The 27,983-nt window shown below is 45.3% G+C and overlaps 1 protein-coding gene across 22 annotated transcripts in view; it reads right to left on the bottom strand.

Moving 5' to 3' along the window:
* Positions 1 to 2,357: 2,357 nt before the first annotated feature.
* Positions 2,358 to 27,983, bottom strand: part of FHIT (fragile histidine triad diadenosine triphosphatase) — a 1,458,892-nt gene continuing 1,433,266 nt past the window's right edge. For 21 of the 22 annotated variants that reach the window (XM_060307532.2, XM_060307526.2, XM_060307530.2 and 18 more), the window contains 2 exons: positions 26,376 to 26,482; positions 2,358 to 2,666 (listed from right to left, as the gene is read on the bottom strand). In XM_060307532.2, the coding sequence (XP_060163515.1) occupies positions 26,381 to 26,482 (102 nt within the window). In that variant the 3' untranslated portion in view covers positions 2,358 to 2,666; positions 26,376 to 26,380. The remainder of the gene's footprint in view (positions 2,667 to 26,375; positions 26,483 to 27,983) is intronic. The other variant, XM_060307536.2, reaches the window with a different exon arrangement.

Here is a 27,983-nt window from a genome sequence, read left to right as displayed (position 1 = left end):
GGGGAAAGGTCCTTTCAGGCTCCTTGCCAAAAACAGAGTATCATTCTCTTCCACCTTTTGGACGTTTTTTTTTCTTTTTTTGTGGTATGCGGGCCTCTCACTGTTGCGGCCTCTCCCGTTGCAGAGCACAGGCTCTGGACACGCAGGCTCAGCGGCCATGGCTCACGGGCCCAGCCGTTCCACGGCATGTGGGATCTTCCCGGACCGGGACACGAACCCGTGTCCCCTGCATCGGCAGGCGGACTCCCAACCACTGCACCACCAGGGAAGCCCCACCTTTTGGATTTTGATGGCAGGTGGAACAGTAAAGATAAGGAATGGGCTTAGACTTTGGAAAGTGAGTACTCAGGGGTCATCAGAAGATGCCTTCCTTTGGAATGCTGTCAACATAGAGAGTGCCTGCCGCACTGACAAGCACAGCACTGGAAATGGACCCCATACACACACGCAGTGATCCACTGTTTACTGTAAAACGAGCAACTCTCTAGCTCTTGAGCAAAACAGCAGCAGCCTAGTGGGTGTTTGTGCCCAAGAAGAAATCAGAGAGAAAAAGAAGGCTACCGCCAGGGACACTGTTCTGACCTAAGCATTGTTCTCCATTGCCTTTTGGAGAGTCATAGTCGGTTTTTCCCTATTAGTATCGGTAGGCTTTGTTAGTTCTTGAAACACCTCTTAAAAGGCACTGTAAACAGTCCCTGTTGGGTTATTGTGCCTTCCAGCTAAGCTTGGGCTCCTGGGGCTGGCTTGGAGGTCAAGCTTGAGGGCTGCCCTTCTCACCCGGGGCCTCCACAGCCTCCCAACCGTGGCAGGGTTACAGGAGGACACTGAACTGAGGAGATCCATGGGAGGACAGGCAGAAATGAGGCTCCTGTAGGGTTTTAACTGCACAACGGGAAACAAAACTGCAAGTAGGCTTCCAGTATGACTCAGCTGTCTCATCAGTGACTGTTTATTTACTTCTTTGACCAAAAGCCAATGAGTGAAATGCGGAATTAGCCCTGAAGGCAGGGGCCAGGGCTTCTGGTGACATTTGCTATTGAAACTGAGCTGGAATCAGTCTTTGACCTGCTGGGGATAAAAAGAAATTGGTATTTTTAGGGCTCTTCTTTGGACCGTAAATCGGCAACCCTTGAGCTGGGGGGAATTACCAGTATTTGCCATCTTCCCTCACTGGCATTTTATCTTCTGAACACATCCAGTTCAGATTGCAGTGCTTTTTACTTTCAGCTAGCCTTGGGAACCGGAAGGGTCTCAAGAAGGCATTGCAAACAATGAATAATTCAGGCTTTGGCAAGGACACACAAGAAGACTGGAAACCAGATGCAGTTCAGTCACGCTCAGTCTGCTGGCATATCCTGTATCGGAAAAACAGTCAAAGCAGTGGGTTGAATGGTGGCCCCTCCGTAAAAGCTATGTCCACGTCAAACCCCTAGAATCTGTAAATGGTATCTTGGATGTGGATTATCTGATTGGGCCCTAAATCCAATAACAAGTGTCCTTGTAAGGGATGCACAGAGGAGAGACACACAGAGAGAAAAGGAGGAGTGTGAAGAGAGAGGCCGAGATTAGGGTGAGGCTAAGGAACTCCAGGACTGCCAGTAGCCACCAGCAGCGAGGAGAGAGCCCCCCAGAGCCTCTGCAGGGAGCCCAGCCTGGCAGGATTGTGGACGTCTGGCCTCCAGAAGCGGGAGAGGACACATTTCTGTTGTTTTAAGCTACCTAGTTTGTGGTGATTTGTTACAGGAAACTAACACACCATATGCTGGAGATGGTGCTGGGGTCAGGGAGTAGCCCGTAAGCCAAAAGAGATTCTCAAGGAGGCTTTTCGTGAAAAGGAAAAGTCCTGCTCTGGGCTCTTTGTAGCAGTGCTCTTGGCGTGTTTTACTTTTTCCTCTATAAACTCGAATCCCCTGTTTTATTAATCTACTAGAGGAAAGAAAGAGCCTACTTCTGTCATCCTTCCTTAAAGAAATTGACCCTTACGGGCAAGGGGCATGTTTCCTCAACCAATTTTGAGAGCTGCCCCATTCTTTTCCTTACATTCCTACCACTCCAGCAGCCCAGAACGGTGTCTAGCCAGCATATTACATGTTTATTAGTTTCCTGAAGCTAATTTTGCCATCTTAAGCTCCTTCAGATCTGCCTCTCTGCACCGAAGGCAGGAGGAGAATATAACCGAGGAAAAGGTGGACATTTCTTACTCTATTATCTCACCTACCACGAAGGAAACTCTGTAAATCTTCTCTCAGCCTTAACAAACCTTTGGTTTACAGGAAGCACAGGAGATTTGATCTATCCTCAGTCGTGCCTTTCAGAGGACCCCAAATGTCAATTTTTAAGTTAGCCAACATGCAAGCTAAATATTTTAACTATCATTTTATTTCCATCCAGGCCAAGGGGCAACTTAGAAAAGGTTCTATTCTAAGTACATAGCCAAGGAAGTGTGGAAGGGCCACGGGTGCCGTTGTTTTGAAGGCAGCCTGTCAGTCATTGCGATTGAAACATAACCCCGATTGCTTCCACAAGCATAATAAGATGCTTTGCAAAAGGTTGTCGAATTGTAGGATGTAATAAAATCTGCTTAGCTTCAGTTTCAGTGCCGCAGGGTCCTAAAGCACGAGCCCCATTTCCTTATGCCTTGGGACTTGTTTGAGTTCCTTTGGTGCCTGGAAATGACAGAACATAAACCAGACATTTAGTTAGAACAAATAGCATTTGTTTTGAACCATGGCAATAAACAAAATGTAAATCTGCTTACTGCCGATCTCTTAGATTGCCATTAAGACGTTACACGAAGCCATACAGATGTGGGCCGGTGGCGTGACATAGGTGGGTTCCAGCCCTGCAGATACCCGTACTCCCTGGATCTCCACCTGTTCTGTGGCTTCTGCCCACAGCCTAGGCCCCAGAGGTCAACCGCATGGTCTCTTAATCTGCTTTAAGGATGCAAGTCTTACATACAAAATGAAGCCAATTCAGACCTTGAATTAGGTAAGAATAGATTCTCAAATATAGACATTATCAGAAGTACCTGGCAAGCTTGTAAGAAAAACACAGGTTTCTCCAGCCTGTCCTCCACGTTCTGAATTAGCCGGTGTGGAGAGAAGGCCAAGAATCTGTGCTTGTTAGCAAGCGTCCCTACGATCATAGTCTGAGGCACCCGCCGCTGGATGGGGGAATTCTTGAGCTAGTGTGTAGCAAGCAGAATCAGCTTTGCTTCAAGGCCAAGTTACCTGAAGGGTTTAGGCCAGGCCTAAACAAAGGACTTCTACTTATAAAACAGGAAAGTGGGGGAAGCCCTTTAATCTTATTTGCGGAAAAAAAAGATAATTCCTAGCTCACAGAAATGTATTTCACAGCTCTGATACCCTCTCTTTACGCCAAAGGAGAAGCTGTCGGATACTTGGCTTCTGGGCCTTACTCACTGGGATTAGTAACGTGGGTGTGGTCAGGAGCTGGATTAGCCGGGGCTGACTTGCTTGGGGGACATTCCAAGGGCAGACCATTCCAGGAAAGGGAAAATTAAATAGGAGGGGGCGAAAGAGCAGAATTTTACAGGCTAGATTTCATACAATTTGGGGGAGGTTGAAAGAAAAGGCTCTTAGGAGATATTAGGGGCAGCTACCATGGGTGTGATATACGAAGAGATTTTGAGAACCACTGTGGAGAAGCACAAATGGACTTTCCTTCAGGGTTTTCCAGAGACTTCAGTGAAGATTTACATGGCTTTTCACTTACTGTTCGCTATTCATGGCTTTGAGTGCAACACTGTGGACACAGACCTGGGAGGCCAAGGTGCAAAGACCCAGCTTCCTGCTCGTTCCCGTGTGTAGTTCAAGGATATGCTCAATACCTCAATACGGGCCCATTCAACCCCACTGGGTGAGGACACACGGGCACACACTTCAGCCTCTGGCTCATGCAGTGAGTTTTTAGTGAGTCCAGCGCTATACTTTTTCTGTAAGTTCATAAGAAGGCCAGAGAGCAAAGGGCAGGCAGGGCATCCCTTTGGAATTACATCTGCTCCCTTCCAGGATCCAGAACACAGAAACCAACTCACTTCTGCTTCAGCCTTCACACTTCGGTTCAGGATCCCCTCCCCGCCTCCCCGCCTCCCCGCCTCCCCAGGTCCACTGATGTCTGTAAGTGTGGCGTGGAAAGTAGGGGGTGGGTACCAGTCAATTTGCATCCTCCCAACCCCCTGCAGAAGGGGGCCTGTCTCATTCCTGTGTGATGCTGGGATCTTTCCCTGCTGTTCCCAGCACCACCCATCTTGCTTGCACACGTGCGTCATCTCCCGCTCATTCATCATTGCCCGTGTCCTTGAACGATTATTGCCTCTGAGTCAGAGGCACCTGTGCAGGCCTGAAAATGGATGTGCCCTTTCTTTTCCTCCGCCTCACCTGTCGAGGGCAGATTTATGTCCTAGGAGAAGTTTCCCTCGGTTTTATTTTTGGTCTTTTAAACACCGCGGCCCTGTGTTATTTCCTTCACCCGCCCTTCCCGACACCAGCCCTGTCATTTCTGAATCTCCCGGGTTGCCTGTGCGTCCATTCCTGAGCAGGCCTTCTGTCAGTCTGCTTCTGATGCTTCTGCAAAGCATGCCTCACACGGCCTTGGCATTCAAGCCGTCCGCCTGGCTACTTAAGGCTCTGTCTTCAGCAGTTCCTTCTCTCCAACTAGCCTGGAAGCTTTTCATTGCCAGAGCACAGCGAGTGAACATGTTGGACTTTGAGACTTGGGGCGGAAGCCCAGCCTTGTCATTTACTGGCTGCGTGTGTGTGTGGGGGTGACGTAAGACGTGCAAGGTTGGGGCTGCGGGAAGGACTGAGTGGGTGAACACACGTAAAGCGCTCAGAGCCGTGCCTACCGCATCGGAAGGACCCACCAGTGTGAGCCTCTGCTGCTGTCCTCATCACTGCTTACTCTCTGTGTTGCACAGCAAGGCAGAGGCCACCAGGCAGCAGAGGCCCACGAGCGTCAAAGCAAGTGAAAGTCAGGCTCAGCTACAAGGCCGGAGATTCGGCCTCATTATCCAAGAGGGCACATCTGGGCAGCGGACTCACCTTGCCATCTTCTGGTTGGACTACATGTACCACGTGCCCTTCATGTCCCCACTTCCCTTTGATCTCACCTTTAGGCAGTGGTGTTTTCAATGCCATGTGGGCGTATCAACAAATGTATTTACTGAAGCATGAATAAGGCTCTAAGGAGGGTGCCAAGAGTTGAACAATGAGATCCTCGAGGTGCTTCCAGCCCATTTGGGGAAACCCATCACACAGGGTGAGGCAAGGCAGTAGATAATCGGGTGCCAGGTGAGCAGTCCAGAAAATGTGGGCTTTTGGGGTTCTGAGAACAGAAGCCCAGAATGTCTGAGGTTTGACTGATCCCCCTGAACACGTGCTTTTCAAGTATTTCTGTGTTCCTGAGGAACACAGTGAAGATGAGCTGGGACTGTCCCCTCCCCCTGCAAGGCCACGCTGGAGGAGGAACAGGTGGCATCACGAAGCTCAGAGCAGGGGTGGCTTTACAGAGCAGGAAATGGAGACAGAAGGGAGGCCCCGTCGCTCTGCAGGGTAGAAGAGATTTTTGGAGAGGGGAGCTTTGAATTAGGAAGGAAAATAAAACAGTCCGATGGAGAAGATGTAAGTAAGTTTTGTTTTGTTTTTTAACATCTTCATTGGAGTATAATTGCTTTACAATGGTGTGTTAGTTATTGCAGCTCTATTTACAATAGCCAGGACATGGAAGCAACCTAAGCGTCCATCATCGGATGAATGGATAAAGAAGATGTGGCACATATATACAGTGGAATATTACTCAGCCATAAAAAGAAACGAAATTGAGTTATTTGTAGTGAGGTGGATGGACCTAGAGTCTGTCATACAGAGTGAAGTAAGTCAGAAAGAGAAAAACAAATACCGTATGCTAACACATATATATGTAAGTAAGTTTTGAGTAAGATCTGCTGTGTGGGCTGTAATCCTTTTGCCCATCTCTCCCTGAAACCTTCAGGAAAGTCTTTGGAATCGATTTGCAGTTTGTTGTCCCGCCTGAGTGAGTACAGGGTAAAAGCAGGGGGCCAGGGGATCCCAGCCGGGGTCTGAACTGAACCACGCCAATGTTTCCTTAAACATGAGGGCATCATCAGGCTTCCATCAGGCAGAGTCCTCTGTTTCCAACAGTTCCAACCACGCTCTGCGTATATTCAAGGGAACCTCTTCTTACTGTGTCAATGAAGGAGACGCTTCCCTATTAACCCTGTCCCTCCTCCATCCTAGAGGCCCAGCGGAGGAGGACCCTTCTGTCTTGAAGCTAAGAAAACAGATCACTGTCTCTCTTTCTAAAGATGAACCTGGGTGGGAGCTGACCCCAGGTAATCTACCTTGGTAGAGTGTCAGAGGAACTTTGGGGACCATAAAAACACAATCTGCCTTCCTGTTTCTTTAAAGTAGTGTCTCTCACCTACTTTATGGTTTAGACCCCCTGGGGAGGTCTAAACAATACCAAACCTTCACCCCAGCCCTAGAGATTCTGATGTAACCATCTGGAGCGTGGCCTGGGCTGGCAGGGAATTATTAAGTGTGAAGGTGAAGCCTCCAAGCTTGTCTCTCTCTTCATTCAATTCCAGAGTGTGCTCCCAGGAAAATGCTCCAAAGGCCCAAAGCAATTCAGTTGCTGGAGACAGGTTTCAGGAGCCTTCAGTGGCAAATATTCAACTTCTACTAAGGCTGTCGGTCCTCTGCCCTCTTAGCAGAGCCACACGTACGGGACAAGTATTGTCCATCAAAGGTAGTGCCTCTTGCCTGCAAGGATGAATAAATTAACTTGTTTTGCCTCCATCCCAAAGCTGACACAGAAATGGTTTTAAAACAGAGTAACTACACTCGCCCACAAAACAAAGCTGTGAGACCCTAACATAAAATTCCTCTGTAAGAGCTCTCTCTTTTTAAAAAAAAAAGTAATTCTTGGTTTGTAGCAGGCTCCAGATACAGGCAGACAGCCGTGGAAAGTCATTTTGCTCACAGCAAAAGCAAGGTGAGCCATTTTCTAAGGGCAGGCACCCCTGACCCCTACTTTTCAGTTTTTTCTTAATAAACTGGTCTCAGAAATTGGACCACAAAAGCTGCTGATGGCCATCTCTTACAGTACCTGGGTAAAAAAAGAAGCTGGGGGAGAAGAAATGGGAAGGATCAGAGAGCCACTCTGACTATGAACCGAGGCGATGCAATTATCCATCCATTTACAGCCAGGAAGGGGTTACCCTTCCCCAAGGGCAGTGGCCAGAAACCCAGTGATGTGAGGATGGACTCAAGAGAGCAGGGCAACTTCCCAGCACTTTTTCTCACTCAAAACGGTTCCTCTGTGGCTGGTTACACCTGCGGATCAATAACACAACTTCCTACTATGAGAGGGTGTTACTTAACTTCCCTTTAAACAGGGTCTGTTTCCCAATCCTCCGCATTTGTCACCTTGAGCGGGGCTCCGGGCACCATGTGGCCAGCCCCCCTCAGGAGGGGAGATGCAGACCTCTGCCCTGAGGCGGGGTCGGGGCTCACCCCGGGGCTGTCCTTTATGGAGTGGCCACAGACTCAGCACTGTCACTCTTGTCTTTGAAGGGATAGATCAAACACAAAGAATATTACTCAGCCATAAAAAGAAACGAAATTGAGTTATCTGTAGTGAGGTGGATGGACCTAGAGACTGTCATACAGAGTGAAGTAAGTCAGAAAGAGAAAGACAAATACCGTATGCTAACACATATATATGGAATCTAAGGAAAAAAATGTCATGAAGAACCTAGGGGTAAGACAGGAATAAAGATGCAGACCTACTAGAGAATGGGCTTGAGGACATGGGGAGGGGGAAGGGTGAGCTGGGATGAAGTGAGAGAGTGGCATGGACATATATACACTACCAAACGTAAAATAGATAGCTAGTGGGAAGCAGCCGCATAGCACAGGGAGATCAGCTCGGTGCTTTGTGTCCACCTAGAGGGGTGCGATAGGGAGGGTGGGAGGGAGACGAAAGAGGGAGGGGATATGGGAACATATGTATATGTATAGCTGATTCACTTTATTATACAGCAGAAACTAACACCCCATGATGCCAGCGCTTGTGGCTGTGAGTGACTTACGCAGCCCGGCATCCCCTCGTGTCCTGGGAAATGAAGCTACACGAGCTTTGAGGCTAGGTGTTGGGAGGGAGACGAAGCAGAGCAAACCCACCCCTAGGCAGCTCGTGCTGCTCGTGGGCATGTTCTCGTGTCCCACTGGAAGGCAGTAAGGCTTCTGTCTTCCCTGTTTGGTCCATGGACATTCACGTCCCTGTATCTGTGCCTCGCAAAGACCCTCCCTAAAAGGCTTCCTCGTTCTGACGGAGTTGATGAAGAACAGCCTTTATTTGTCTCTAAATCTTTAGCTGATATTACTTTTCCCCAAGACTCAGTGGAAATGAAAAAGGATTACTTCATATTTCCTTCCGTCTTCCACAAACGAAACTAATTTTGAGAAAGAAAGTCCCTACAATGTGAAACTCTTTCCCTTCCTTCAAATCCTCCAAGGGGCAAAGGAAGAGCTAAGAGGCCTGCGTGCTTTGTCATTTACTTTGTCTGGCAGCTTCTTCTTATCGTGCTTTTGAGGGTGACCTTCCTCCAGCCTATTCCTTCGCTCTAGTTGTGCTCTCCTGTTATAATAGAATTTTCGAGCCAAGCGTGGAACAGGCTACCTTTGATAATTAATGGTTCTGAGAGTTTGCTGAGTGTGTTATTTGATTAATGGCACTTGTGTCTGGAGTATCTACAACTCTGTAGTTGAATAAAAGGTATATTTGCTGAGAGATTATAGACAAATCCTCAAGGATCGTGACGGTGAGAATTTGTCGGGGTTCAGCACGTTTAACAGCCTAATGGGGTCATTATGTCTTTTCCTTTCCACCATTTAAAAGGCACTGAAGTTGATAGAACTGTGTTCCGTTTGCCTTGTATGTAAGCTGAGATTACAATCCAGAAAAATCCTTAGGCTAATGGATAAAAGTCTGTTACCTGAAGCAGAGCCTCTCATCAAAAACAGAGATGACATCTTTAATGTTGTATTTTAATGCTATGAAACTGATGGTCAAATAAGTTATGGTTTACTTCAGTTACTCACAAATAGGCTAACGTGAATTACGTTTAAGTTCTACGTGGCACCAAAAGATCAAGGGTAGAAAACTGGCAAGAAAACACAGTTGAAGGCTACTGGGAATAGTGCCTATTTCACACTACCCTGCTTCTCCCGAGTTTCTAGTGCTGAGAATGAAATGCAGATTGTGAAAAGACAAAGATGAACGTATCCCGTAGAGAGGTGTCAGCTGCCCATATAGGGAAATCTCTATGGCTCCATCTCTACATGTGTCCAGATAGACTGTCAATGCAAAGGGTCTAGTTTTAAGCCTGTACCATCACTGTGTGTGCCTGAGCAAGTCGTATCTGCTCTCTAGACCACAGTTTCTTCCTTTGTAAAACCACAGGTTGAAGTAATGGCTCTTTAAACTCCCTTCCAGCCCAAAGATGCTCAGAGTCTCGGATTTTTCTCCATAGGGAGATGGAAACTTTCTCCTCCGCTGATAGGAGAGATAGCTGATTGCTCACCTTGGGGATTTAAGGGTTATTTTGTCCAGGAAGAGACCCCTGGGGAAATGCAGAGCCCTATAAGAGTGCCCTGCAAGGGGGCTAGGAGGCTCACCTATTCTCCAGAGCTCAGGTGGATGGTCCAGGGGAGAAGGCCTCAAGCCAGGGCCCCCCCCCCCGCCCCACTCTGTCCCTCCCACTGGAGACCTCCCCACCCCTGGCAGACAGTGGAAGCAGAGGCACTGGCTCAAAGGGCTCAACTGGAGTGAGGAGAGAGGCCCTGAAGGCTGTGCTCAGAAGCTTCTCTTTTCTGGGTGGGAGGGAAAGCCATCCGTCCAGAGCATCGATTGGCCAGCTCCTGTGCTAGGTGTGTGCAGCCTTACTTATGGAAAACTCATTTAATCTTCACTTCAGTCCCATGGCGTAGATATCAGAACCCCAGTTTAACAGCTGGGAAAAAGTCACACAGTAAGTGCAGGATTGGAACCAGATCTCCTTAACTCCAGAGCTCAACCCCTTTTCACAGGTGCAATGTCCAGCATAGTAGCTACCACCCACACATGGTGAATGAGCACTGAAAAACGTGGCTAGTCTGAATGGAGATGGGCGGAAAGTATAAAATATCTACCGGCCTTCAAAGACTTACTCTAAACAAAGAATTTAAAATATCACATTATTTTTTTATATTTGTATAATTTTTATATGAGGAATTTTTCATACTATAAAGATATGATTAAATTTGGATATATTGGGTAAATATAACATATTATTAACATTAATTTAATCTGTCCTTAACGTGGCTTCTGGAAAATGTAACAGGACATGTGTAGCTCACATTCTGTTGCTATTGGACGGCACTGCTCTAAGACAGTATCCTGGGGTGCAGGCTCTGGGGAGAGCACACAGTGAAGCTGCTCTGGGGGTGGGGGACCCCTGGGCGTATCTAAAGGGTTGACTTAATATTTAAGAGCATGGGCTCTGGGCTCAAGTTAGGCATGTGACCTGTTAGCTGTGCAACCTTGGTCAATTTACTTTGCCCACCTGTGCCTCAGTTCCATCATCTACATATCAGGAAAATAGTAGCATCTACATCATAGAGTTGTATGAGGCCTAAAGATGACACAAGTGAAGCATTTAGTATAGTACCTGGCCCAGAGAAAGGTCTAGATTCTAAAGAAATATTGTCACTCATTCATTCACTCGGTGTTTTTGAGCACCCCTGAGATGCCAGGCACTGTTCTAAGTTCCAAAGACAATGGCCCTGTCCTCGGACACTTACTTGCTAGTGGAAGGTACAGACAAACAAATAAGTCTATAATATGATGACAGGTGATCGTGAGCCCTATGCAGAAAAGTAAGGCAAGTTTAAGGGATAGGAGGAAACGGGGTTCTATTTTAGGTTGGGAACTTGGGGAAGGCCCTGCTGAGAAGATGACATTTCAGTCAAATACAGAATGGAGGGAGGAAAGGAGAGAATTCCAGGCAGGAGGGACAAAAAATGCCAGGGCCCAGAGGCAGGAGCTTGTCTGATATAATCTAGTAACTGCCAGGGAGCAGGAAAGCTGGAGGCAAGAGTGTGGGGCAGAGTCAGGGGAGATGAGACTGGATCCTACCTGGAGTCCTTCTCTGTGGCCTACAAGGCCTCCTGTGATTAGGTCCTGGTTGGCTTTACAAAGCATAGGGGAGGGACATGATCTGATGTCCCATTTAAAAGGATCATAAGCTTAACATATTTCCTATTTTAATATGTTCATTCTTTTGTATGACCTCGGGTGAGTTTGAGGGTATAGATGGGTATTTTAAGAGTCAGGTCAACAGTTGACATAAGATATTCTATATAAAGAAGCTATATTTTTAACTGCAGCATCATGAAACCTTACCCAGAATGAGGGGAGTTCTTAGGTTTTATTGGAAATAATTTTCTTTTAAACTTTTGCACTACTTTTCATTTCCATTGAGTGTCATTCTTTTGAAGGATTAAAGAAATAAAAATTAACCACAAACAAGATCGTCAAACTTAAAAAGAGGAAAAAAAAAAAAAAAAACCTGCTCAGATAGACAACAGATCATTGAAAGGAGAGTATAAAGCAAACCCTTGATAGGGGCGTCACAGATAAATGCTGATTTACTGCCTTGAGCATTTTCCAAATGGATAACTCTGGAATCTGCAGGAGTCGCCCGAGAGATAAGAGAGGGGGCAGAGTTCTCAGGGGAGCCCTGTTACAAAGCTTCCCTTTCCCATAGCTATCTATGACTCTGGCTTATTTCTAATTAAAAAATGACTCATGCAATATCATGGGCTTTCACTTCTTCAAAACAATACCACCCCATCAGCTTGCAGCTCAGAATGCCCACAGTTCTTACCTTTTTTGGAGCCTCACTGGAACACGACATGGAGCTTTAGAGGAAAATTGCTAAGAACATCTAATTACATTCAAGGCCATTTTTTGCCTGTCTTAAAGGAATGAAAATGATGTGCCGGTTTTTATAGCCCTTCTTGACCTAAAGATATCTGCTGGTGGAAAGAGAATCCTCAGTTGGGCTCTTCTAATGCTTTAATTATTACGTGATCTATCATCTTACGCGAGGACTCGCACACTTCGAAAATCTCTTAAATGTGCATTAAAATTGATTGGCTAACCCTAGACCGTGGGGCTGGCTCCTGGAGGGCATGTAATTGTCTGTGGGCATGGGGTGGTAGACACAACTGACACAAAGTCAACTACTTTATGATGGGATAAGGTAGAGAAATCGATTTGGCCACAGGTAGGATTGACACTGTACTGCCGACTTGCGCAGAATGCTGTTACACGCTTGCTTGTTCTTAAATCAGTCGTGTTGCTTCGATTCATCAGCATCTCTGGGGCAGGGATGCGCTTCACCTACTGTGCCTCAGACAGTGTTGGGCTCCAAGTGGGACCTCAACAAAGAGTTGGTGGTTGAGTTCTAGAACCTCAAGGTTAAAGAGGTCCTCTAGGAGGCAAGCAATCTGGGCCCATGTTGTAGCCACGACTCTTGATGCCAACTAAGGAAACTCCATTTCAAATGAGCCTCCAGAGAAAAGTGCCTTTTCGACCTTTTAACTATGAAGGATGGGGTGGCTGTAGACAGTTCTTCTCCTCCCTTTATCTTTTGTCTCCCTTTCCTCTGGGGGATTGTCCTGCATCAGACTTCTCCAAATATAAGCAGGATGCATGCCAGTAGCCTCAAGTCTAGTCTATATCACCCCTTCTAGGACTTCTCTCTCTATGTCCATACACCAAACGGTAGAGAAGCTCTCTAACTGGCCAAGCTGGAGTCACATGCTTACAACTGTGGTTTTGGAAGAGGTTGGCAGTTCCAAAGTCCCATGTCTGCTACACACATCCTATTTTCTGTTTGACTCTCTCAACTGTTTTCTAAATGTTTTGAAATCCAAGGGCTAATTACAGACTTTTGGTGAAAACCCCCTATTGCTAAAGGAAACCCTAACTGAAAGGTTTTGAATGGAGCCCTTGGGAGTCCTCACTGATTCCAGGAATGCAATATCTTATGCCTTATGGTCCACGGTGGATTAGCTGTGATTCACTCCTCTTCATCAAATGCAGTTTTAGTTTTCAGGTAAATATTCAGCCCATAGCCAATGCTGCATAGGGAAACAGGACAGCAGTGTCTCTTTGGCAGAGTGGTTGTGATGATTGGATAAAGTGACCTGTGCAAAGCCCCCAGCACAGAAATCACCAAATACTGGTACTTTTCCTGAAGTTAGTGAAGAAGCAAGAGTAAGCTCTATCTTGCACCTCAGCTTCATTGTACAACTCTTGTCTTTAGTTAGCTAGGATTTAAGCAGAGGAGGACATTTCTATACAGAGACCCACCAGTTTTAGTGTAAAGTTAAGTGTGGGCTGCAGAGTCAGACTGCCTGGGTTGCCCAGACTCCACGTATAACCTGAGAGTCCTTGGGAAAGTCCTATAGCGACCGTAGGCCTAGTTTCCACATGTGAACATTGGGACAATACTAGAGGGTTGTTGTGGGGGTTAACTGAAATAAAGGCTGCGGAGTGCTTGGTATAACTTGCCCATAATGAGATCTCCATAAGTGGTATCATTAAGAATCATTAATAATGAAGCATCCTCTGTGGTGGTTTCCCCTTCTCAGTTCCTGAAATAATGATCTTCTAGGCCAGCATGGTCCCTTAAAGTCGGGGAGGATGGCCAAGACGAGGAGAATCGACTTTCTGATGTAACAGTGTAACTGACAGTGGGGGTCTGGCTGCTCGCCACTCAAAAGCCAATAAAGGGGCAAGGTTGGTGGAAAGGAAAGTTTGCTTTAATTTGGATGCCGGCAAATGGGAGTGGGGGGGAGGGGGGGATGGAGGCGGACCCCTGTCCAAAGGCCAACTCCCCCCGCCCCACCCGCCATTACCAGTGGGCAAGAGCTTTTACAGGCTGAGGGGGAAGGGGCTGCATGCAGAAACAGCACAGTCAGCTCCAACAGTCATCTTGAAACTGGTCACGGGGTGGTCTGACCAGTGTCATCTTGACTGTTTTAGGTACAGTTAATCTTCAGTTCCAGCGTCGGTTTGTTCCCACTTCCTTGAGGCCAATTCTCAGAATTATGGCAACTTCTAACATGGTACAGTCTAGTCATCATGTAGTTGACTTCTCCCACCTCCTGGGGGTTTCAGTATCTACAAGACAGCTCACAGGACATGGCTGTGAATATTATCTATAGCCCTTGAGGAGGAACTAAAGGTTCTTGGCTTTGTTTACTAACTGAACTATTACTGTTTTGTCCTGTTTGACTGTTTTCCTTTGTTTCTGCATTTTCTCACTTGTCTGATTAAACTTATTCTTCGGCTGAAGTTTTTTTCACAGACAGAAGGCAGGCTGAGGACACATGGGGGAAGGACCATAGGGTCCTGCTCCGTTTCAGTAGTGGAGTGTCTGTGAAGAATATATGCGGCAATTATTCTTTTCCGTTTAAACTTATCCTGGAATAATTGAATATCCAGCCAGCAATTAAACCATACATTAAAGTCAATCTCTTCCTTCCTTTTCTTTTGTCCTTAACTTAAAATTTTTCATTTATCTGATTTATTTTTAGTCCTTGTTACGGCGAAATATAACATATACAGAAAAGTGTGTGTGTGTGTGCATGTATAGAGCTCACAGAATTAATACAAAGCCAACGTGTCGGGCTTCCCTGGTGGCACAGTGGTTGAGAGTCCGCCTGCCGATGCAGGGGACACGGGTTCGTGCCCCGGTCCGGGAAGATCCCACATGCCGCGGGGCGGCTGGGCCCGTGAGCCATGGCCGCTGAGCCTGCGCGTCCGGAGCCTGTGCTCCGCAATGGGAGAGGCCACAACGGTGAGAGGCCCGCGTGCCGCAAAAAAAAAAAAAAAAAAAGCCAATGTTTCTTGCCACCCACCCATGACAAGGAACAGAACATTGCCAGCCCTTCCACCCTCTCACTCCACACTCCCTTCCCCAATCGAAAGCTCCTCCTTGCCTCCTCCACAAAGGTCACCACTGGGCTGATTCTATGATGATTGCTTCCTTGCTTTCCTTTATAGTTTTACCCTGTAAATGAATGTATCTCTAAACGCTATAATTTAGTTTTGTCTGTCTTTGAACTTTATGCGAGTGCAGTCTCACAGTATGTATTCGTGTTTCTGTTGTTCTGCATTCTTTAGACACTTGATATTTTCAGTCTTTTACAATTTTGACTATTGTGGTGGGTATTATAGTGGTATTTCATTGTGTTTAACGTATACATTTCCCTGGTGACTAAGGATTACTGGCCATTTTGAGACCTATTTTTTATGAAGTGTGTGTTCAAATCCTTTTTTGTATTTTCTACTAGGCTGTTGACTTTCTCTAATTGGCTTATACATTTTTTTCTTTTTCTTTAAAAATATTACCTTCTGGATACTGGCCCTTCATTGGTTGTATATGTGGCAAATAGCTTCTCCCACTCCGTGTCTTGCATTTTTCTCTCTTACTCTCCCTTAATGGTGTCTTTGATAAAACTAATTTGAATGTAGTCCAGTTTATCAATCTTTTTTAATAATAATGCTTTCTGCCCTATTTAAAAAGTCTTGCCCGATAGCAAGACCATGACAATATTCTCCTATATTCCCTTCTAAATTTGCACTTCAGATTTTGAATTATAATCCACCTGGAACTGACTTTTGCATATGGTATGAGGTAGGGTATAGTTTCATTAGTTTTCTACATGGATATCCAATTTTTCCAGAACCATTCGTTGAAAAGATTTTCCTTTCCCCATAGTTCTGTGATGTCATTTTTATCTTATATCAAGTGTTCATATGTGCCTGGATCTGTTTCTGGGCTTTCTAGTTTGTTCCATCACTCTATTTATCCTTGTACCAACACCATGCTCTCTTAACTTTTGTAGCCTTGTAATAAGTCAATATCCTTTAGAGTAAGCCCTCCTATACTTCTGTCTTGTTCTTTTAATCGTCTCTGGCTATATTTCCATCAGTGTTTTAGAACTAATTTTTCCAATTTTACAAAAAAAAAAACCCACCACCACCACCAAAAATTACGGCATTAAATTTATAGGTAAATGTGAGACAGCACTAAATTTATAGGTAAATCTGAGTAGCATTAAATTTATAGGTAAATCTGAGAAGACTTGAGTCTTTATAAAACTGAGTCACTCATGTCTCCATTTATTTAATTCTTCTTTAATGCCTCTTAATAACATTTTAGTTTTCTGTCTAGAAGCTCGCATATCTTTAATTATTCCTAGGCATTTGATTTCTGATATTAATAGAAACTAACTTTACATTTTTTCATACCCTGTGTGGTTTTATGGATGGTTTGTGTGCCCCCCAAATTCACACATTGAAGCTCTAACTCCCAATGTGATAGTAATTGGAGATATGGCCTTTAGGAGGTAGACAGGTTTAGATGAGATCATGAGGGTAGAGGCCCCGCAATGGGACTAGTGTCCTTATAAGAAGAATGAGATTAAAGCTCACTCTCTCTTCTCCACAGGAGGACACAGTGAGAAGGTAGACAGCTACAGGCCGGGAAGAGGGCTCTCGCCAGAACCCAACCATGTTGGCGCCCTTATCTTAGACTTCTAGCCTCCAGATGTAAGAAATAATTATCTGTTATTTAAGCTACCCAGTCTATTGTATTTTGTTATGATAGCCTGAGCTAAGACAATGGCCGAGAAATTCAAAACTTGCATATGTTGATCTTATATTCAGAGGCCTTGCTAAGCTTTCTGATTAATTTTAATTGTCTCTCAGTAGATTCTTTTGAGTTTTCTGCATGCATCATATTGTATACCAATAATGACAGTTTTATTCCTTCCTTTCTAATCCTCCTATCCTTTTATTTATTGTTCTTGCCTTACTGTACTACCTGGGACCTTGGGTACACTGTGAAATAGCAGGGCTAATAGTGCGTATTCTTATCTCATAGCAGTCTCAGATGAATAGTGTTCAACATTTCATCCTTAAGTACAGATTCCTTCCTAGCTCTAGTTTTTCTAGAACTTTTACGTTTATGAAGTTGGATGTTGAATTTGATCAACTTTTTTTTGGCATCTACTGAGATGATCCTATCATTTATCCTTTATTAGTCTGGTGAAAGGCATAAGATTAGTCTAATGTGTTATTCTTTTCATAGATCGTGCACACACATTGCAATTAATCTGTCTGTCTACCTATAGGGTATCCTTTAAAGACGGTGGCATCTGTGTTTCCATGTGCAATTAGTCTGTCTTTTTCCTTTCTGTTATGTTCCTGTCAGGTGCATGTGTAAGGCAACTCATACAACAAATTGAGAAGTGGGAGAGGTTTTTCTTTTTCCTTTTCTCTGGCAGAATTTGTTCCACCAGTTTTTTTTTGTTTTTTTTTTTTGCTGTACGTGGGCCTCTCACTGTTGTGGCCTCTCCCGTTGTGGAGCACAGGCTCTGGACGCGCAGACTCAGCGGCCATGGCTCATAGGCCCAGCCGCTTCGCGGCATGTGGGATCTTCCCGGACCGGGGCACGAACCCGTGTCCCCTGCATCGGCAGGCGGGCTCTCAACCACTGCGCCACCAGGGAAGCCCCAGTCATAAGATTCTTATTGAGAATCTTATTCAGATTCTTGTTTCTTTCTTAATTGTATGGTAGAATTCACCAGTAAAGCTATCTGGGCCTGACATTTTCTTTGTGAGAAGGGTTTTAATTCAGGTTTGAGTTCTTTAATAGTTATCAAATTATTCATATTTTTCACTTAGTGTCAGTTTGGGTAAACTGCATTTTTTTCAGGAAAAATAAATTTAATCCCAATTTTCAAACTTATTGGTCTAAGATTATTCATTATATGCTCTTCTCCTTTTTAATGACTGCAATATCCACAAAGATGTTTAGCATATTACCTTTTAGCTTTAATTTTTTTCTAATAAATGCATATGAGTCATAATTAAAAGTAAATCACCCTCTGAACACACCTTTGGTTGCATCCACAAGTTTTAGCCTTCTTCATTCAGTTCAAAATTGTTTCCAATTTCTACTTGATTTCTCCTTCTTTAGAATCCCTTTTGTATGAGTCTGCTGGTGGTGAATCCTCTCAGCTTCCATCAGGAAATATGTTTGTTTCATCTTCATTCTATAAGGATATATGAACTGGGTATGGAATCTAGGCTGGCAGCTGTTTTTTTCAGCTCTTTGGAGATGTCATTCCATGGTCCTTTGATTTTTCTGTTGTTGTCTTTGGTCTAATTATTACTCCATTGAAAGTAAGTTTTTTTTTTTCTTTTTACTATTAAATCTAACAAATTACTCTTTGGATCTGATTTTCTGCAGTTTTACATGATGTGCCTAGGTGCGTATTCTATACCCCCCACTCTGGGTTTGGTGTGGTCTCGAATAGTTGGATTGATGACTTTTGCCAGTTTTGAAACATTCGCAGCCATTGTCTCTTTAAGTATGTCTTCCACTAGAACCCTATTTTGGAACTGTATGTAAGTATCTATTAGACTTTCTCAGAATGTTCTGTATCTTCTGACCTCTCATACTTTTTCCCACTCTCCTTTCATCTCTTCATGGTTCATTCTGAATATTTTCATATGGCTCATCTTTAAGTTCACTAATGCTTTTTCTGCCTGTAAAAAATATGCTGCTAACTTCATTCATGGGGCTACTGTATTTTTCAGTTATAGAATTTCTGTTTGGTTCTTTTTCACATCATCTCTGTACTTTTAATAGATTCCGGCTTTCTGCTGAATTTTTTTTTCAACCTGGTCCTTTCTATCCCGAAAGAAAGTAAACACAGTTATTTTAATGTCTGTGTCTGGGGATTCTAACCTTGTTTATATTGACTTGTCTCCTCATATTACTGTGCAGAGTGTGTGTCTGCGTGTGTATGTATACACACTCGTATTGGGCATTCTATTTGAAAAAAAATTATTTACAGAAATAATTTAAGATCTTGAATGGATTTATTTTCTTCCAGAGGTTATTTTTTTCTTTGCTTCTTCCAGGAACCCCATGGGACTAGCAATTTAGAATCACCTTACTTCAATTTCTGGGACTGAGACTTTCTCAACTGCCCAGACATTTTGAAATTGGGCTGCAGTTGATACCAGGGCTGGTTTACATCTGGCTCACTCTTTCTCCAAAGGCATCACTTTCCCAGATCTTCACATTCCCATCCAGGTATGGGAGATTTAGAGAGGGCCCTGCCATTGGCACCCCAGCTTTTATTGCTTTAGCTCCATCTGCCTCTCTAAGACTCATCGATGCCTTCAGGGGACAGGCAACCCTTCATCCTGGGCTCCTCTCTCTGCATTTCTGTCCTTTCTTGGATCTTGACCCTGTACTCTCGTGATACCTTTTTACCTTTAACAGATGTTTTCTTATACTCTTGTGTAATTTTTCTAGTTGAACACAGTGGGTAGGTTGATTCAGATTATTTGGTCTGTTAGAAGCAGAAGCCACACTTCTTTTTTGGTGGTCTCGAAACAGCCTGCCCTACAGGTTTTGTTCTTTAATTACTGTTTGAACTAATTTCTCATAACTCAAACCTCTCCATCGTTTATTATCTTTAAAATAGAAATCAGAGGGAACATAACGCATCTCCACGTTGGCATAGCTGATGGGCCCTCGCAGTCTCCATGGCCCACCATTCGTTATAAATTGGAGGTAGTAGAAGATACTAAAGTGTCCTCTGGATCCTCAGAGAAGTATTAAATCCAGAAGGAGCACAATTTAGAGCTGCTTTTGATAGTGTATCCTGAATTGACTGGTTGCACGCCCACATGATAACCTGATGGATGCCCCTGGAGTGTCAAAATAATGGAGCACTTACGATATAAGAGGTGGCTGAGGGACAGGTTAGGCATAGGCTGGAGTGAACTGCATAGCTACTGCATAGCTAGTAGTAAATGATGAGTCAAAGATTATTCAGGTGAATTTTCAGAGCCTTTCTTCATATTAACTGCCCACAACCTCTAGAAGGGTCTTTTCCCCCCACCTTCCTTTCTGGCAGAGACAAAGACAAAATGAGAAGAGTGGAAGAGTGGAGAGAAGCAAGTAGAAAAAGAAGAGTCTTGGCAGTGGGTAGACATTTCTAGAAGGTTTCTGCCATATGAGAGTATGCGGGTTGATATGTGATAAATTATCCATTTCTGGAGACGAGGATGAAGATGATGGTGATGATAGGCTTTATCATCATTTTGCAAGATGCAAGGAAAGCTTGAAACTTTTTAAAAAATTAATATTTTTTGGCTGCGTCGGGTCTTAGTTGCGGCATGCGGGATCTTTCATTGCGGTGCACGGGCTTCTCTCTAGTTGTGGCGCACGGGCTCCAGAGTGTGTGGGCTCTGTAGCTGCGGCTCGCGGGCTTAGTTGCCCTGAGGCATGTGGGATCTTAGCTCCCTGACCAGGGATCGAACGGGTGTCCCCTGCATTGCAAGACGGATTCTTAACCACTGGACCACCAGGGAAGTCCCAAGCTTGAAACTTTTAAAATTTACTTTTGGGATTTGGACTACACTTTTCCGAAAAGGAGACTCCGTGCTGATGGATCATGTATTTCCAAGGTTCAGAAGAGTTAAAATTGCCTACAGGACACTAGTCATTTCTCCCACCAGTCGAATGAAATCTCAGCAGAGCAGTTCGGTAGATTTCTTTTAACCATTACTGGCCTGGGAAATCTTTTGCCTGAACTATTAGGGACATTTTAGAGAAAGCTGATCTTGGTAAAGCATTTTAAAAATAATGAAACAGAACTAAAAACCCATTTTGGAGCCATGGGGGTGGACTTATCTAAAAGAATATTTATAAAGGGAGGTTTTTAAAGTATAACTAAATGGTTCTTCTTTCGGGCTATGATAAAATAACTCATTTAATGGGACATTAGATTTGATTATTTCTCAAGTCTCTATGATTCTGTGGTTTACCATTCCCAATTTAGGCCATAGAGGCTTGATTTATATTTAGCTAATCCAAATAACTGAGTTTTTAATTCCTTGCTATTGAAATCTGGTTCTGTAAACGTAGTCTACACAGAAGGAGGGAAGAGGCAGCATAATCCAGTAGAAACATGGGCAGGAGAGGAAGAAAAAGCAAACGAAAATATCTTTGTTTAAGATGATGCATCCTTTATCTAAAGCGCTTAAGAACATACTAAAGTATCAGTATCCTTAAACAAGGGCAAGGGATCGTCTCTTACACTTCCGTGCTAAAGAAAATCTTTTCTTGTATCAATCTGGGGACGGGCTGAAGGAGTGCTGGCCAACACTTTCCTTGGTATTGAAGAGACCCCGACATGGGGATTACCTAGTGGGTTTAGGACTGAATTGGCCAAGGAGCTGAAGTTAACTCTTCCTCTTCCCTGAGGAAACATGAATACTATGATCTGCTCCTTGGGTCTTTCTCATTGGAGGCTGCTGAGGTGAGAGGAGACCCTCTTGGAGAAGGCTGAGATTTTTTTCTAAGCTGTTGGGGTAGATTTCAAAAGGTACAATTCAGTGACCAGAATGTGTGCTAAATAAGTAAACCTGTCCTTTCTCGTCCACTTTGACTATCCATGATTATGATATGTGTGGTCCTGTGGCTGAAATTATGGTGATTTTTTCAAAAATTCTAGTGTCAAAATTTTGCCTTGACAGTACATCTGTAGCTACTAATAATGCTGTTTTGGGCTGACTCAGTTGCTTTGAAAGTGCACGGCTGTGTTATAAGTAAATGAGAGGCAACCAATTATCTATAAAGTAATGGCAAGCACAGAGGAGAGTTTGATGAATTACAAACGAACTCTGCTGACACAGCAGCGTGTGGAGACCTGCTCTGCTCTGACTTTCTATCAGAGTTAGGGGTGATGCTTGCATATTTTACAACACACCCCACCCAATTACAACATGGGGTGGGAGTGGGAACAGGAGGTGATAATAAACAAGGGTGTGCCGCGGCAGCAAACCCAAGTACTGAGTACCTAGAGAAAAATACTATGTTCCAGGAAGGATGCAAGGTTAGATAAGAAACGCAGATCCACCGTCATCTAATATGATTTATAACATACACTAAAAGAGCCATCACAAAACCCCTACCCAGGAACTCAGCCCAGTGCGGGGAGGCAATACCCCTACCCAGGAACTCAGCCCAACAGGGGGAGGCAATGCATAAATTCACCTAAGCAGAAGGCAAATGCTGAATTCCTGGAACCAAACAAAGGATGGCTTCAAGAGGCAGAGGAAACGGTTTCTAGTTTGGGAATGTTTATCTCTGTGGTCCTCTGGCAGTCTTGTCCATGCTGAGGATTAATCTGGGTTTATGCATAAAGAAGCTACAGAACAAGGTCGATTACTTACTGAGGGGTTGCTAGGTACTTCCCTACCAAGCATTCAGCAGAGAGCCGCTCTTTGCCTATTACAGTCCCGTTTCCTAGATAGGGCATCTCTGGGCATGAGGCTGGACATTCTTCTCGGCAGTACGCTGGTTGTTAAGGTAGACGAATGGCAAACAGATCCAATCGGCCCAGAGCCTGAGCGTGCCTGTGGGGTGTGGTGCAGGGCTTCCTGCCTGGAGTCCTTCATCTAGGTACCAGTCAGCGGCCTCGCATCCCCAGGGAAGCTCGCTCTGGCCTCCCGCGTGCTTTTCCCTGTGCTGGGGGAGAGACACGGGGAGAACTAGCTTAGGGGCTGGAGCAGGTCTGGAGTCAGCTTGGTCAGGTTTTGGATTCTGACCTCTACTGCTGTTTTCCAAAGATGGGTATCGTTGGCCTGTTTAAGATCATTTTAGCTGATCTACACTGAATCCCTCTGTAGGTAATTCTCTTTTAATCCTTTTGAATAGGGCAAATGGAGAGCCTTGGTTTGCTGCCAACCTCTCTAAGGATGACCGGCAACCTCAGTGCTGATAGCAACAGGCAAGCAACTATGCAGAGCTGGAATTCATCCGCACTGTTTTTCTTTCATGGTTTATTTTTTATGCTTAACTTCTAATAATAAGTAATACTTGTTTCTCATTGAGGCTAAGATATAAAGTTTAAGATAACCTGAAATTTTAAAGGTGAATCTCACACAGATGAGAAAAATCATGACAAAATGGGAATAAATGAAATTCGTGCAACACACTGCCCACGCTCAAGGTCATGTGACGTAGGCACGCAGTCGACTGGTGGAGAAAAGAGGGCAGGAGTCGGCAGGTCTGGTAGTCAGCGGGTGCGAGCTCAGCCCCCTGCAGCCTGGCTGTCTGCTGCTGGGGAGGCAGGTGCTGGAGGGTGATGAACAGGATGGCGAGGAAGCCCAGCAGGGGAGGCACGTCCTCACCGAAGGGCCGGCGAGGCCAGTAGAGCGGGTGAAGAGGCTGAAGAGACGATTTGGAAGGTACAGGGGGGCTGGGATAGGGTGGCGGTGCTGGCTGGACACACGGGCTCTTCCAAGCAAGAGGTGGGTGGTGAGAGACGAAGGGAAGGGCTTTCCGGGTGGAACTAGGTTCAGGTCTGAGCCCTACCATTTACTCGCCGTTTACCGTAGAGTAACACTTAAATCACTGAGTGAGTCTCAGTTTTGTCATCACCTGCAAGATGGGAAAATAACAGAACCCAGGTCTTGTAAATTCTCGGTAATGTGGGCGATAGTCATCGACCCCGGGGCTGAGCCCCGTTGTATCTGCCTGTGTGTGTGCTGTGAAGCGTGCAGCTGTGCACAGTGAACGACATCAGAGCCTTTGAACTGGCTCTGCCCGACACTGACTGGACTTGCTGCTGAGGGTATACTCAGGAGAGCTTGGAGAGGCCAAGTTTATCTGAATTTCAGATAAATACTGAATACCGTTTTATTCAGTACCTAAGTCTAGGTACATCCATATCGTGCATGACAGCCCTATTTGTTAACCAACTTCAGAAAGTTCCACGAACCCCTTAACATTGTGTAAACATTCGGTGGATAGGTGCACTTTGAAAAGGGAGGAGAGTGGGTATCAAAGATCCAGGTGGACCAACTCCATGATCAGGTTTCCTAGATGAATGTTTCCTTTCCCCTTTGTCTCTAAAGAGAACCATATACAGTCCCTGTTTCACACTACAGGTGGTGAGGATGCTCTTGGTGAAATCTTAGGGCCCATGTTTAAGTCCCTCACCGCCACGTTACTAGCTGTGTGCTCACTGGCCGCCTTATCCCTCCTGTTCTCATTCGCCACGTCTGACTGCTGGGAGAACTGAAGGTGATTTGTTTCGTCTGTAGCAAAAGACCCTTAAAGAGAGCGGTTAATGTTAGTTCGTTGAGAAATGCACAGGCTCTCTGGCAACAGTCTGTGTGACAAGTTAAGGTGGATATCTTTCTGGCAAGACTTAGGAGGCAAGTGGATTCACCTGGCAGACAGGGGAGTTAGGCCTCAAGGCAAGACAGAAGCAAAAACTGACAAAGCAGAGTGTACAGGAAACTTGGGTAAGAAGTTTACATTCTCTAAACAGTCTAGAAAACACCTGTAAGATAGAACCCTACAATTCAGCAGGCCTCAGGAACAGCCTGGAGCTTTCCTGCCTCTCCTGCCTCTCCCTGAAACTGCCCATTACATAAGAAACCCAAAAAGAAAAAAATTCAGCCTAGAAAGTTGAGTCTGAAGAATGGTGACCCCGTTTGAACAGGACATCCCAAAATGACACACCGGCTTTCAGAAGAGGAATAGAACAGGGTTTGCATTCATGCCCACAGGCCTATGTTCTTAGGTAAACTAGCTAGAACCTAAGGGGAGGTGGAGGAGAGAAGGGGAGAGATGAGAAGGTGAACAGCGGTGGAAAAGGTTAAAAATAAAATATCAAAGACAGCTTCTGCTACCACCACGCTATACCCCTTCAGGCAACTGGGTGCAGAGCTGACAAGCCAGTGACATGGGAGAATAAAATAAGCTTTCTAGAATGCAAGGGCCTGAGCACACAGCATACGTGAACAGTAATGGAGGGGGAGGTAGTTGACACGGGGTCTTTAAAGAGGAGGTGGGGAGAGAAAGACCAAGAAATGCACATGTATTTTAAACTCACCAAAATAGACTTACATTTCCAAATGAAAACATAATACTACAACCAATGTGTTTTCTAGCTAAAAGTCATAACTACCAAGTGGTTGATACAATTTGACATAATTCAGCTGCTACCAGTATTTGTTCACTAATTGCATTTTTCATTTGTATCTGATCTACTTCAGCTGCTTATAACATAAACACATTCACACCAGACCAGATGAAGCAGACGATTTTAGAAAAGAAAAGCAATTTAGAGAGGAGGCTCTTTATCTGGGGTCCATAATTCCTAAGGAGGTTTATTAACAGGGGTGCCAGATAAAATACAGGACCCAGATAAATTTGAATTTCAGAAAACGAATACTTTTTTTTACTCAAGGTAGGCCCCAAGATTTCACGGGCACACTATTTATTAAGGCATTTCAGAAGATGCACGAGTCCCTTGACATTGTGTAAAAATGTGGAAAGGAGGTTGGCTGTAGCTTTCCATCAGAGTCTTAAATCTGTGATCTCCTGATAGTAAAACATCATTAACGGGAAGAGAGAATTCTCTTTGCCTGGCCTGAGCTTCCCGGCAGCCAAAGCCAAGGGGCCAGTTTACCGAATAGTGGCCCAAGCGCAGGGAGAGCCTGCCTGGGTGTGGCGGAGCTGTTTCAGGGCTCCCCGCAGCCTGACGGGAGTCTGAGAGTTGAGCCTGAGGGCAGTGGGACTCCCTGGAAGGGTTTTGATGTTTTAAAGGATCGGGTTTGCCTTCCTTACAAACTACCTCCAGCTGCTCTGTGGAGACTGGCTTGCAGAGGGGCAGGAATGGAGAGGACAGAGGGGACAAGGGCCTGGGGTGGGCTGGAAGGAAGGGAACAGAACGGAGCGGTATGTAGAAGGTGATGGGGAGTCGGGAAGAGAGACCCAGAGGTTGGACCAAGTGCCTCAAGCATCAGGGTCCTCTCCACTCGGGCTTTAATGTTTGTGCAACCACCACTGTAGAAAGTGGGTGCGGCTGCTTTGCTGCATCCTCATTATTTCTTTTCGGTACGCGGGCCTCTCACTGTTGTGGCCTCTCCCGTTGGGGAGCACAGGCTCCGGAAGCGCAGGCTCAGCAGCCATGGCTCACGGGCCCAGCCGCTCCGTGGCATGTGGGATCTTCCCGGACCGGGGCACGAACCCGCGTCTCCTGCATCGTCAGGCGGACTCTCAACCACTGCGCCACCAGGGAAGCCCAATCCTCATTATTTCTTGAGTGAGGTTCTTGCGGGCGGTGGGGTTCTGAGCGATGATAAAGTAAACGTACAGTCTTTACCTGCGTCACTGAAAGTAGCCCCGCAGCGCCGCGGCTTCGGCTGCCATCTCCTCCTCCGATCTCCACAAGGCTGGGGAGTCCTCCTTCTCTTTGTCATGTTTCTGGAGCTTCGGAGAAGAAAACTAGGCTCATTAATAGGCCCTTGGGATCTCCGCGAACAAGTCTTGGGGGAGCGGCCAAACAGCATTCGCAAATCAGAGGCCGGGGGCGCGCGTGTCTTCCTTTTCATCGTATTAGTTGCCAGAATTTGAAAATGGGGAGGTTTTGTGTACAGATCCACATCTCCAGCTTTTGTAATACAATAACTAGATTAGGCTGCTACATGTGGTCCCTTCACCGCCTTGTAATTATCTGCTGAGGTCGGGAGTGGGCGTCACCGACGGGGGACAGTCTGCATTTACCAAAACCCTCACCACTCTCAAACATCGCGCTTGCCCAGCATCATCCATTCGTTTTACTTCCCAGACGCTGAAGGCATTACGTTTGCCACCTACCCACAATCGTTCCCCAAGCTGGCCTGGGGCTTACGTCCTCTTCTCTTTGCCTTAGCCTCTGTTATATGAGCTCTGAGCAGTTTTGCTCAGCGAGCCAAAACAGCCCGGGCTAATTTATGAGAGTAATGAATAGAAGGGCCACGAGTACTGAGTAAGAAATAAAAGAGTACATGCATTAAAAGAGGCTTCAAGCAGGCAAATGGTAAAAAACAAAGAAAAACTAAATAAAAAATTAAATGAGGAAGCAGCAAAAAATAACAGTTGGTCTTAGACAAAGGAACCCTTTAAAAATCCTCTTCAGACACCCATATTTATTTTAAAAACATTTGTATATGTCTCCGATTTACATATTGAGTGAATCAAATTTCAATTCTATCAGAGAGAGAGAGAGGGTGTTGTCAGAACTCTCTTCTTTAGAAGAGGTCAGTTTTTCACCTTAGTCTCCTATTGCAATTTAGTCTTAGTAACTGTATTTGTTATTCCTGTGCGTGGCTCTGCACACTGTAAAATGCTGAGGGTATAAATTCTTACAGGAGGCACAATGTACTATTTCGTGTTAAGTCGTTTAGGGAGATTGAGGCAAACTAATAGCACCAATGATAACTAGTGTTCACGATGTAAAGGGAGGTTTCTTCTCCACGTATTATTTCCTTGTGCATCATTTCGTTTAATCCTTACTATAGTCCACACACAAGGCAGGCACTGCTTCACTCCTCACCAAGGAAGAAATTGAGTTCCGAGGAAGTTCATTCACCTATTGGAGATTACCCAGCAAGGAGCAGTAGTGCCAGGGGTGTCCCCGGCAAATTTTGCCTTTTAGTCTATCCTGGAGGAAGTGCAGTGCCACCAAAGAGTGAACAGCTCCGCAGATCCTGCTGCAGCTCACCGGGTACCGTCACCCAAAAGCCAGATCCTTTGACAAAGGAGCCTGCTGACTCAGGAAAAAGAGCCTCACGACTAAAAGAGTGGAGTTTGCTATTTCAGGCCCAACTCATTCTCACTCTAACCCAGAGACACCCCCCGGCCCCACCCTGGCAGCTTGCAGCCGATGGAGAAATGTCCCCATTATTTCAGAGCAAACTTTGATACAGAAGGCAAAACAGTGAGGGAACAA

The sequence above is a fragment of the Globicephala melas genome, chromosome 11 (assembly GCF_963455315.2).
Source record: "Globicephala melas chromosome 11, mGloMel1.2, whole genome shotgun sequence".
Lineage (NCBI taxonomy): Eukaryota > Metazoa > Chordata > Mammalia > Artiodactyla > Delphinidae > Globicephala > Globicephala melas.
This window is presented reverse-complemented; position numbering and strand designations above follow the sequence as displayed.